This window comes from Stegodyphus dumicola, chromosome 2 (assembly GCF_044657685.1).
Source record: "Stegodyphus dumicola isolate Sdum_Otavi_A_Nest chromosome 2, ASM4465768v1".
In the NCBI taxonomy this organism is placed as follows: domain Eukaryota; kingdom Metazoa; phylum Arthropoda; class Arachnida; order Araneae; family Eresidae; genus Stegodyphus; species Stegodyphus dumicola.
The window spans coordinates 175,369,084-175,383,108 of NC_140769.1; the positions used below are offsets into that span (position 1 = coordinate 175,369,084).

Sequence of the window (14,025 nt, forward strand, 5' to 3'; positions counted from 1 at the left end):
GCAATGGTGACCCACCTATTAAGTGCCTCCATAATAAAGACATAGAATATTAGTATCACTACATAGAATATTAGTATAGATTAATGGACTCTGTTACAAAATTGTAACTGTTCACAATCTGCCATTGAAAAAAAAAGTTCTTTCATCTCTTGTCTTAGGCATAAAGGAAGGGTGTGATATGAAAAAAGAACTAAAGAAAATAGACGTGTTGGACTCGTGGGGCGAATATATGAATTTTCTCATGAAACCAAGCCTATCAGCCATCATGAGTTGCTGGAGAAAAATGCGGGGCCATTTAAGAAGAGAAGAGGTAGAAGATGAGGAAATAGTGTATTTATCTAACAAAATTCAAAGTTGCGAATAAGTACTGATGGTAATGGTAGGGAATGGATCTAGCAGAATGCAAAATGTGAACGTGTAGAAAATAAGAAAAAAAAATTGTTTCAGATAAATACAACAAGGATATAACTGAACGTAAATCAAATTATGAAGAGGTAGGAAAAGCTGAAGTGCATGAAGACGAAATGAATTACAGAGAGGCAGTTTAGAATCACTAGAAATTTTTTACTATGTATTCCCAGGCATTTCTTTACTTTTGTGTCTATGATTTGTTTTTAACTTTTAACAGTTATTTTAGATATGCTGAACTTTTCCATGTATTGTAATAGAACCTTCATGAGAGTAATATACGGTAAAATATTATGATTTGTGATTAATCTAACCTACCATTCCGTAAAATTTAATATTTTCGGTAACTTGCCATCCTCTCAATTGGCAATTATGCCGAGTTTGCGAGAATTTACTGTACTATTTCTTTCGAAAAAAATCGTTATAAAACACCTCCTGTATCCAACACTTTCGCTCACCAGACCTCCGATATGTGAAGGATGTAAAATCAGCATTGCAAGATCTTTTTTACTCTGAATGAAAAGAGCGTTGTCGGCGTGGAAGAAATTTACCACCAGAGATATGGCAAGATGCCAAACAAAATGAAGTAAACATATTAAATCCAAGATAGATTAGTTTTCGTGTTCTTTATTTTCTCTTCCCATTTAAAAAATGTCTGTGCTCTGAAATCCGTAAATTCTCTTAAAATATTTATGCTACTGTCTCAAGAATGATGTTCCATTTATTAAGTTTATAAAAAGTTCTCTTTTAAAAAAACGCGTTGAGATGCTTAAAATGTACTTTTAGTAAAAGAAGACAGATAATAAGGGCAATTAAATATTGATCACTAAAGCGCAGTTACTCAAATCCATCACCACTGTGTACATATATAAACATAAAAGTTTGTCCCGATACTAAAACGCCCTTTATATTCTTCGACGGCGAAGAAACCGAAAACGAGAAAGAAAGTAAAAGTGTGTCAAAATGTTTTCTATACTCCACCTTTTTTTTCTCTTCTCGCACTTGGATGGGCAGCGGCAAAGAGGGAGAATAATGTTATGTCATGAGCCACAGTCGTAGTTCTGAAGCATTTTAGGTTACGTCACTCGTATTGAATTGCAACCGGTCTGATGAAGAATAAAATGGACAAGCAGTTTTCTTTTTCTTCTTGCTTCTTTTATATTTACGTTTCGCTCTTTCATTTTTTATTTTCTGGTTGAGGTCTTAAGAGGTGAAGAGGAGAAAGTGAATTCCGCAGATTTGAATCTTGTTCCGGCGGGGAATCGGAAGAAAAACTTTTCCTCGGAGAAAGCCCGCGTGTAATTGTCGACGTCTAAACATAATTTTGTTAGAGAAAATGAGATATCTTGCCGGCACTTTTGTTTTTATTGCAATATTTGCATATGTTAGTACTTTGTGCATTAAAAATGATACAAACAACATTTGTCACCATCTTCGGAAAAGAAGCTTGAGTAAGTTTTTCTTTGTTTATATTCAATCTAATTTGTTTAAAGCTTTTAAAACAAATTTCCTTCGTTAATATTGCTTAGTGCTATATATTTTGCAATAAGACATAAATAATTATCGTGGAAATATTACGTATTACCATTTCCTTGTTAAAAATAATCGAAATTTCTAGAGATATGTAATTCCTTATCAGATATTTCTTGTTTTTGATCCGTTTCTGAATGCTTCTTTATAGAAACCAAAAATGTTAAAATGAATTAGATAAGATATGAAAAATTAAAGAACTCGGTACTTTGATACTTAACGAAAGTGCATCGTTTCGTGAAGAAAACTCATGAAAGTAAACAAGATTTCCATTAAAGAGAAGTGTGTTAAATGCTTTCCTTTAAAAAAAAAGATGAATTAATACAATGAATTAAAAAATGAAGGGCTTTTTCTCTCTAAGCCTCATTATATCATTCTAGCAAGAATGAATAATGAGGTGTAGAGAGGGGTTAGGCAAAAATGTAATCAAAGTTAAAATTTTAGCAAACTTGCTTTACTTTCTTTCTATGATTCTCAAGAATGTTCATATTAAAATAATCGACAACCCATTAAATGTTTTATATAATAATGGTAAAAATGAATTTTAATCGTTTTCTTTCTGGCCAGCTGCGAGAAACTTTTAAATAAAAGAATCTTTTATTCATTTATTTTTTTAAAATCAAAGTATTCTTATTATTCTCAGTATCACCATAGTCTTACTCTATTTCCCCTTCTCTTTTTTTTTTTTTTTTTTTTGTTTGTTTGTTTGCGTTGAACTAAGCATTTTTCAGTTTTATCTTAGAAATTTTATGATTGCTCTAGAATAATAATATGAACTTAGAGAACACAATTAGGATAGCTTTACCGGGTTAATATGCTTCTATTTCTTTTTTGAGCTCAAATTTTGAACTCCGAAGTTTTCAGCTGGGATAACATCCTTTGGATTAATTGAGCATAATTTAATAATGATTTCTCCACTAAAATATTTGGTCAGCTAAATATGAAGTATTTTATGTTATTTTAATATTGCCTAATTTTTTTTCTGATATGTATATTTAAAGTTGTCATTTTTTACAAGTATGAAATAAAATTGTTGTATACTCTTTTATATTTCTGTACTTTTGCTTTAAATAAGAGATTTAGCATTTCTATTTCCGAATTATACAGACCCGAGCCATATGGAGATTTAATTGGAAGAGAAACATGCCAATGTAATATTTAAAACCGGGCAAAAAGACAACCTTTAGATTTGGAACAAATCTCTAAAGATTTAGTAAGCTATTAAACATAGCTCAGTACTTTAGTTCTTCTCTAAAATACTAGCTGCTTGCGTAGACTAGATGCATGCCAGTATAGATTTTAAAACTAGACAAAAAAATGAAATCTTTGATTTTTACTAAAATTTAGATAATTTCGAGAGTTATCATACAGTTTGGTTTACGATACCATCGAAATCGATGGAGTTTTGTTCAAAAACCTACGCCAATCTGTTTTTCTGCCTAATTTTTAAACATGAGTTTCCTTTCATTTTTAATAATATAGGAGCAAAGCAATGCTCAATCAATAGAATACTATATGATAGTCTTCTGTAATTATACATTCTAATTTATTTTATCCAATTTCAAAAATTTGTAAATGTGGTTCTGTGGGTGTTAAAAATATATTTTATTAAAAAATATTAAAATATTAAAAAAAAGAAAAGAAAAGGGATTTTTAAGGGTAATTATTAAATGCTTGGATAATTCTAAACATTATCAGAACAATTCACTGGTTACAAATATTGAATAATCTGGAATGTTCTGCGTCTTTTTTTATAATTATAAAGCAATACAAAAACATAAAAATATTTCATGGAATGGCATTAACACCTTTTTGTTCGATGATTAATTTTCCATCTCTCTAGGATATTTTTAAAATTTACTTTTTAAAAAAAGCTCATTAGATTTACTCATAAAAACGTTATTAAAGCGCTGTTTGACAGTCACTAAAGACATCAAACCCAAGCTATTCAAAGAATTTTGAAATGAACTGAAGACATTAAAATTTAAAGACGCAAGATCTGGAGAATATGGAACATAACACGAAACATCCACCCATGTTCAGTAGAGTCAAGCAATATGATAATGGAAGACAAAACCTCGACAATTAGACAGTTACAGTTCTGGGAGCTTTGCTTCAATATCTACTTTTAAAACTGCCATTTGAGAACAGTATTTTTCGAAATTTATAATATGATTTGGTGACAAAAATTCATAGTATACAATTCATTTGTAATCTCACCGCATAAAACGTCCCTTTCGATGTTACTAAAGAAGATTAATTTGACTTTCTCCGTGATCTTTTTCTTGTAATGTTATTCCATTATTCCATTGTATCCATTTCTCATCTCTAGTAATGATCCGTTTCAAAAAACGGAGTTTTGTGTTTTTTTCCAGCAAATAGTCCCGTCCGAATCTTGAGCAAGCATGTTCTGCTCTTTTAAAGAATAGAGTACCCATACATCAAATGAACTTACATACCAAATTTTTAAATGGTAATGTACTGTATTTTTTTAGACTAAGTATTCTATCTGATAGTTTCTGAGCTGTGTCATTTTCAGTGACAGCTTCTTTTAATAGGTTCTTCTTTATTTAATGGTCGTCCAGAACGAGCTTCATCTTGAAGGATGAAATTTCTGTGCTTAAACTTCTCAAACCACCTTTGAACTGTGTTATCAGGAACTGGACTTCGTTCATATATAGTGCAATTGTTACAAGCAGTCTGACTAGCTGCATAATCTCGCAATAAAAGGATTTCTGAGTTCTCTAATCTTAGCCATACACTGAAACAAAAATTATGCTACAATACATGCTGGAATTAAACAATGAGTGCAGAAAAAACTATGTTAAAACATTTGCTCCGATTAAGGTCCCTCGTTATCAGCAGTAACAAAATAATTATAAGAAAATGCACATCGATTTGAAAAACCGCAGAACTTTCCGGATGACCCAATGCAAGATTTATGGATAAAGCGAAAACAAATTACAATTTTTTATGTCTTATTTATTATGCGTTGGACTCTCAGTGCCGGGAAGTTGCGTTGGACACATAATGCAGGGGTTCCTAACCCGCGGGCAGCATGGCGATCGCCGATCGTTTAATGTGTGCCTGCCGCTGTGCGATCACAATAAAAATGTTTTAAATGTTTTAGTTTTCAATAAAATTATATGTAAAAGTTTTCTCATTTTTAATAAAATAGAAATTCCTTACAACGCGTATACGAGCACAAAGCGAAATACAACAGATTTCGTTTTTTATGTGCTTGTATGTGCTCCATCCAACTATAAATTCACGTTGAAGACGTAAATGGCGCTCGCCGTCCAACAGATATTCTAGAATGCGCTGTGAGGGACAAAAAGGCTGAGGATCTCTGCCTTAATGTGATTACCCATGATAAATGTCACTTAAGTGAGTTTCTTTTAAGCTTTAAAACTTTATGGGGAAAATGATTAATAGAATGTTTATTGACTGCTGTTAATCTAATCAATCGGAGGCATTCAGTGCTGTTTATAATGTAAATTAAGGCAAATTTCTCATAATTAACTAAATATTTAGGTGTACCAGCTAAGATCTTGAATACCAGCAAATTACCATTGATCGAAAGTCTTATTTGTAGCATAAATTGTTTGTTAACAGGTATTATTAGATGAAAATTTCGTATAATAAAGAAATTTACATAAAAAAGGAAAGATATTACAAAGAAAATGAGTAACAGAAAATACTTTTATACTTAATATATTTGATGTATCATGTATATATTGCAGTGCTTGATAGATAATTCCTATATCTTTGCACATACATTGTTGACAAATGTGACACAGAATACTTTGAACTTTGTACTTATTTTTTATTTCAGATATTAAAATATTTCAATAGGTTTGTGTTTATTTAATGAGAACAAAAGCTAAAGTAAACATCTTACACACTTATTCACGGTTATCAAAATTATCCTTATGCTTTTATATATTTCTAGAATAGATAAACAAACGTCTGTAAATTTATCGCATTCTCGGAAGGTTAAAAAGAAAGGTCTAAATCAAAAGATTCTACGGGGGAAAAAATTAAAGCTCAGCCTTGCAACTGTAAGCATTCTTCGAGGACCAGTTATATATGCTGAGTTCATGGGGAAAATTCTGAACAAACAGCTTCAACAAAATTAACAAACATCAAAAATTAAATGAATTTACCAAAACTAGTAATCAACTGCTTTAAAATTAGGTAAGGAAACAGCTTTATTTTTGCGTAGATTTTGAGGGGGTCAGAACACAGGTCCCTCTTCTTCACAAGCAAAAATCATTTTTACTGTAACTTTGTTTTGCAACTGAGTGTTCAAGCGATTTAAAATTTATTTATTCCTAATTCTTTCTAAATAATCTATTGTAAGACTAAAAACCTTCGTACCAGGTAAAATCAGCGTAAATTAAAATAAAACTAAAAACTGTCGGTATTTGAATGTGAAACTTAAGGAGTAATATGAAGATTAAAGATTTGCTTTTAACTTGTTGTGCATGTAGTTTACGCAGGCGTAGAAACCATGAGTCATAATTCTATTATTGATATTAAAACAAAATTATCCCTCACTTTTACGCAGCCTCAATCCATTTCGAACCGCTCTAATTTATCTCCCATAACCGAATTCCATTTATTCTAGTTCAAAATAACAGTAACTGCTAATATTCACATCTTTTGTTTTAAGCGAGAAAATTAATATCAGACTTAATATATATAATTATTTTAAAATGTTTCTTTGATTTAAATGAAATAAAAAGTTAATATGTAGAGACATTAGGATTTTTTGGTAGCAAGAGAGATTGAAAAATGACCAACGCCTTCACCGCGAATCAAACCACGGACCTCTGGAATACGCGCCCAGGGTGCAGACGACCACACCACGAAGGCATGCTAGGAAGGCGGGAGAAATATCTTATAAATATACATTACAAATTAAAAAATAGTGTTAAATAAATTTGTAAATGGGCCTAGAAAGCGTTCGACAATTATCTTTCTTATAAGCATGAATAAAAAGCAGCTACTTCTTCTGTGTAGGCCTACGTTTCTTTGCTTATTCTTTTAAATTGATGCTTAGCCATAACAAATGCATCTTTTCTAAAAACAGATTAAACTTGGGTAATGACACACAGTTAGTCTATTGACAGGGACTTTTCTGTCTTTCTGTACGTACCATAACTATATACAATCAGTGACGTAGCACGAGTCTTACGATGTATGCCATGGTATTCTTTGCGTTTGCACTTTTTTTTCTTTAGGATGATGCATCATTTTTGTCCTCTGAATATACAGAGTCAGTTAATGTACTTTAAGAATGATTTAAACAAAGGATTAAATAAAAGCAGTGCTGCGAGTTGAAAATTTTTAATTTATTGTGGAGAATTTGCAGCAATAACAAGAGCAAATTTTGGCTACAGCGCATGTTTTGAAATAAGAAATATTATCTACTGCCATTAAATTTATTTTTTCAAACTCTCTCATGTACATAAACCGCGAAACGAACCATATGTTATTTTTTCTTTCCTTTCACTTTTTATTTTGCACCTCAAAATCTCAGTGAAACGCACTGCATTAAATTTTCCAGTTCTAACATAAGCAAAATTATTAATAAGGGAATTAAAACTGTTCTTCATTATTTTTACAAGGAATGAGCTGGAAAGGTACATACTGTTTCTAATGTTTCTAAAATGAAGTTTCCAGTAATAACAAAAAAACCTGGGATACAGAAATCAATTATAAACTCTGAAAACATATGTATCAGCAATAACCAAATAATTAAAATATGTTTATTTACGGCTTAAAAAATATAAAGTCTACTGCCTTTAAACAAAGCATGTAGAACGAGGAAAATCTACAGCGCTTGTACACCACAAAACGAGAGCTGAATGAAGCATGAATTTATCTAGTTGACTGCAACTGAAAACGTTTATTATTTTAAAAATAAGAAGAAAAAGATTTACAAATTTATTTTCAGTAATTCAAATAAAGTTTCAATGAACGGATTAGGGTTGCTGCGGGATTCTCCCACAGTTGGGAATTTAAAATAAGGAAAGTGGGCCTGGGTGCCGTACCGAAGTGCCTGGAATCGAATCCCGAAGAAAACGTGGATATTTGTAAATGTATAGTCTCTGTGCTGCAAGGAGGCACTCGAAATATGTGGCGAGCTGAAATTCCTCTCAAAAGGTTGGTAGTAGGGTAAGAGGGGTGGGATACCCTCGGAACCGTCAACCCCCCGAGGGTGCTTTCCTTCAAAATTGGGGCAGAACTGATTAAAGTCGGGCTGTTACCTGTTTGATGCCCAAGGCTTTTGCCGATGACACACGCAATCTTGCCTCCTTGCCACGATGAATTTCGTGTGCTTGTTCCGATGTCAGACAAGCGAGATCAGTCATAAAATCAACAGCATCATCATATTACTAGATATCTTATGTCTAATATTTACACTACAAGAATATATGCGCAGGATACCAGAATGAAGAAATTTTGTTTCTTTATCAGAGACTCTCAGATATTAAAACTGCTTTAAGACAAAGCCACTAGTCTTACCTCAAAAGCTACCACCACTTTCTTCATAAACAACGCTTTAGCATGACTTTCACGGGTATACCGTTTCAACATATTGCTGCAAAATTCTATGACATTTTACCTATGCATTATTGTGTTTTGGCTTGCTAAAAACAGCTCTTTCTAAGTGAAAACGTACCTTGGACTTCGGAAGATGGGGAAAAGAAAATGGAAAGCATTATCTCTGGAAATAGTACAACAAACCTTTGTATCCTAGGAAAAGTACTGACGATATGTAATTATGTAATTCAGAAAATCCCATCAGATTGATATCAAATATATAATAAGTTTTATATTTCAAACATTATATAAACTTTCCTGGAAGTATTGTAAAACGGGGAAGCTACACATGTGACTGACGCAGACGAATCACGACCAACTTATTTTACTTTGTTATACAATTCACCCATAGCGGTTAACTACTCATGATTGTGCGTGGTACCGAAATAAAGTATAATTAAAACATTTTTAAAAAATTTTCATTTGCATTACAATAAATATCTATTTGATCTCTAGAGGAACAAAATACCAGTTCTTCGTGATTTTCGGAATATCCGATCTGGAATACTTAAGACACTGTGGTCCAGATGTTTTGATAACTGCAATTCAACCATGTTTTCTTAATGATATTTCAAATCGATTCCAGTATCTAGGTGTCAGTGTTCAGTGTCTAGCTTTCGGAATATTTTTCTATACAGGAATAAACTGAACTCAGCGATATCGACATTAATCTGCATTGAACAAAAATGAGAGTCAACATTTCCTAAAAATATTTTCCAAATTTTCTAGGTCTCTGTTACCTCACCTCTGCTTGGTTGCATTGTGTCTTCAAATTACCTTTCCAAAATACGTGACATAAGGGCGTTTAGCATAATTCCGCCCTAAACCAGAAAACCACGCCTTCCCAAAATGCCATGGCTCTGAAACGTTTGTAGCTCTTTTCGGTATCAGTAATAGTAATCTCTAGATGAAATGGTAATTAGTACAGTGATCCTCCGTCTTAGAGCATTTTTTTAAATAGTATGCTTTTAATCTACGCAGTTCAAAAATTATACGAATGTTAAAAGGCATACTGTGATACTGGTAAATATACATGCGAAATATGTCATCTAGCAATGTTTAACTTACCAGACTGAGACACATATATATTCCTCACATATGTATCGGGATGACATGATATTCTAACAAAGTTTAGTAACCTTTACCTACAACCTTGTAGTTATCAGTGCAGTGGTCTAGGCATAAAAGGGGAAAACATGTATTCAAAGTACATAAATACTGTCTTTTATGTAAGAGTTTTGCATGGCACATAAACAGTTTCATAACTGTTCGAGAAGTTCAGGCGTTTGAACCATACATGGGAGGAGTAACTGCTTGATCGCATTTAATAGCATATAAATATTATTAACGTTTAAATTCATTTAAAATTGAGAAAAATTCAACTTTATATTGATACTGTAGTGGAACAAAATTAGTTTCTTTTTTAAAGTCAATGTTAACGTAAGGCGAATTTTATTTAATTTTAAATATTAAATTGTGATGTTTTCCTTCCGTATGAATATCATCTACTTAAAAAGCATGGAGCTATTTTTCGTTCCTCCAGAAACGATGCTTTTTGCGAAAGAAAATATCTTTGTAAAATTATGTTAAGGAAACACAAATCATGAGTCCTAAAAGAGAGGTGTACCTGGTTCGTTTTATGGTTTACCTCGATGAAATAACATACTGGTTTGCGACTGTCACTGATGATATCTTCAAAGTTGTATAATAATTTCAATGCTCTGTTGAAGGAAATAAATATCGTGTGGAGGTTTCCTTGGACAACCCTTTTCAGACTTTTTGGGTCCTTTAATGAAGGTAATTAAGTTATGGTCTAAAATGGTAATCATCATGCGCCCTGCTTAGCTTTTGTTGGCCGGGTTTCATTCATTCTCTAGGTCCTCCACCAGTTTCAGAAGAAATATATATGAGACATAAGCAAATTTTTGCTTTCATAAATAAATTCATACCAGATATCCAAAAGGAGAATACTGCGTTTCCAGAAGTATAAAGTCAATTTTAATGTTCTACAACAACTTAATTACTGAAATGCCTAACATAAATTCTCGCACACATTACTCAAGTTTACTCACAGTGTAAATATCATTACGCTCTTATTAGTCCAAAGGGACTTTGTCCCTGAGGGACTATTGTTTTCCTTTTGTGATTTTGCGTCGAATCACTCTGAATGTCCGTTTCACTTTTCAAACTGTTGCCACCAAATATTATCGCTCTGTATTATATTTGAAGAAATTAAATAATGAAGAATCTGCATAAATGTATATATGTTTCTCGCATTGTGATAAAACAACGGTACCTAGAGCCAACCAATTCTGAATGACGTAATCCTACTGCGAATATGGGCATCTGAAAGTCCAAATGTGAAATTTGAAATTTGGAATTTGTTTTATTACGATTTCATATTTTGTAAAACTTGAATGAATTTTTTATTAAAAAACTCAAGGATTTCAAAGCGAGCTATGGCAACGTTGTACAGGAAAAACGCTTTTATCTCCAGCGCCTGAGATTGTGTATCGGAAATTCTAAAGATATGCTCGATTTGAAATTACTTTGCGATATTGCTCTTGAACTGAATTTTATGGTTTAAGTGAGACGACCATGATATATAATAAATAAAGGTAACACACAAAATGTTAAAAAGAGCCCCTTTGGACGTAATTTAAAATCTGAAACCTTTCAGATTTTCTTTTTTTCTTTTACTTTCTTTTAATATTTTTAATTATTATTATTATTTCTTTTATATTGAATAAATGGAAGAAGTAATTTCTGGAAAAAATATATATTATTCTAAAATTTTATATTAGGTGCCATATGTCACCGTTAGCTTCATATAATACCAAAGTAACATTTTTGTTTTACTTTTCTAAAAAACATAATAGTGAATTACGTCTATTGCATTGTGTAAGAAAGTGAAATATTGAGCAGCATATACGAAAGCTAACGTACACTACCATAATTATGCTTAACACAGAAAACTTCCTGTGTTTTCATTTATAGTATAAAGCAATTTCTCTCTATAGAGATGTTTTCTCACTTATATAAGTTTCATGACGTTCTACCTTGAGTTCAGCTAGGTTTTTAGTACCTCAAATTATTTGCGTACCAGACGTTGTTTCATATACGGTAATTGTGTTAAACAATACGTAGGGCAGAATTTCTCGTTTGACAAAATTATTTGTTTGCAGCATGCTTACCACATTCGTGACAGTTTGGCGTTGGAGTGATCTCAGACACAATGGCTGGCGTGTCACATAGCAGATGTTATTACTAGAATAATGCTTCATGTTAGCATTATTACGAGAAACATGTTACAAAGTGCTCTAGAACATACTATTGCGTGATTTAAAGTAATTTATTAGAAGGCGGACTACACACTAAACGTACTTTTTCTTATAATTATTCATATTCTATGCCTTCTTTTTCTCAAATTTAAGACTATTTTATCTGAAACACCATCTGATTTACTTTTTTAATTCATTTATATGAATTAATTATTCAAATATTTTATTTCATTCGCTCTTTAAATTCAAACTCAAGATTAAGAAAACGGCTTTGAAAATTTCGACATTTTAATTCGTTAGATAACATGTTTTCGTTTATTACAGAGTTATTACAGTTTTGAGTAATTATTACAGAGTACTACAGTTTTGAGCAAAAATTAAATTTATACTTTCCAAATACATAAATACTAAAATTTTCATCATCAAAAAGAGAATGCAATACTTTATCAAATTTAAAAATGAATTTTTGAATGAAAGTATTGTATGTAAATAAAAGCATAATATATGCAGTTTGCGAAATAATCATTAATTTTTAGCTAATTAAAATGTCTACACAAAATATGAAAAAAGATGTATTTGAAACATAATAGCATTTTTTTCTCTTTAATAAGATGACCCACTAGCACCTGAGGGGTAAATTGGCTGAACACTGATAGTACGGTCCGGGGTTTCTAATGTTGGCGAACGGGATGGATGCACGGACGTTTTCATGTTTTTCCCAACTTTACACGTTGGGAAAAGCATGAAAGGTTTCTAAGAGAAAAGGTTGAAAAAGGAAAAGTTGAAAGGTTTCTAATGGAAACGAACCAGTTTCCCTTAGAAAGTCCTCTAAGAAGGTATTTCTCCTCTTAAGCAGATAACCTTCGTGTTCTTTGCCGTAATCAAATAAACCAAACCTCTTTAACACGATTTCAATTTTCCGATTATTGAGTCGAATATTTACAACTTCTAGTTTGTACGCTGTACTAGATTCTATTGTTTTCCATAAATACAGTTGTGCATAATCTTGTTTTTGACTTGTATGGTATTGTCAGATTTGTATGTCTGTGTTATAGTTATAAAATATTTCTCCCTCCTTCCTAGTGTGCCTTCGTGGTGTAGCGGTTCTGCACGCTGTGCCGGTATTTCAGAGGTCCGCGGTTCGATTCCCTGCGAAGGCGTTGCTCATTTTTCATCTGTCTGGCTTTTCCAAAAATCTTAATGTCTCTACAGTGGCGCCCGAACTAAAAAGGGGTGGATTTTGATTTTTCCCCACCCAGGATTTGGCGATTGGGTTTCCTAAATACCCCAGTCGCCCTTTAAAATGGGGAGTATGTAAGGTATTTCTCCCTTTTTCCTAGCGTGGCTTTGTGGTGTAGTGGTTCTGCACGCTGGGCCGGTATTCCAGAGGTCCGCGGCTCGATTCCCTGCGAAGGTGTTGCTCATTTTTCATCTCTATGGCTTTTCCAAACATCCTAATGTCTATACATAGTTATAAAGAAATTTGACAGTGAAATTACATCTTCAATCTTCAAGACATCATAGTGCGTATTCAGTGTATCTTGAGAACAGAAATCATAATTTAGTTTCTCGGTTAGCTCAGTAATTTATTTAAATGGGCTTCCTGCATTAGCTTAAGATTTCTTTAGTGTTTCATCTTCTTCTAAACTATATTCAGGTATTCCTCTTTAGCTATGCATTGGGTATCGAAACGGAACACTGTTCACCAACTTATCTATTCAGTCTTGTATCATGCTCAGATATCCTAAAACATTTTATGATTATTTTTATTTTAACTTCTATTTATTTAAGATACTGTTCATCCCCCGAGACGTTTTTGTGTATGTATAATTTGTTCGTGATCCGAGATAACACAGCATCTGGACAGAACTTCGAATCATACAACTTATTCCACTGCAGATATTATATAAAACATGGAGATGTGCTATGTATGTACAAAACTTTATACATGGCATGTACAAACCATAAATAACTGTGCAATGCAGACCGTTTCTAGCCATCTCTTTTTACAGTCACGTGCAAAAGTTTATGACCAGTAGCCGTTTTTCTGTATTTTAACATATTGCATCCTTTACGCTAGTGATTACGTCATCTTATGCGTTCATTGCAAAATACACTTTCTACTGCTATAAATATAACGTGGCTACTACGGCCATGCTTACGGAACAGCTTTTGAAAATTTTGCGTTTAAGAC

General features: G+C 32.5%; 1 protein-coding gene across 1 annotated transcript in view; it reads left to right on the forward strand.

The window, feature by feature from the left end:
• Positions 1–1,469: 1,469 nt before the first annotated feature.
• LOC118186971 (pancreatic lipase-related protein 2-like) overlaps positions 1,470–14,025 on the forward strand; it is a 91,165-nt gene continuing 78,609 nt past the window's right edge. The window contains exon 1 of the mRNA XM_035357136.2: positions 1,470–1,859. Coding sequence (XP_035213027.1) covers positions 1,745–1,859 — 115 coding nt within the window. The 5' untranslated portion in view covers positions 1,470–1,744. The remainder of the gene's footprint in view (positions 1,860–14,025) is intronic.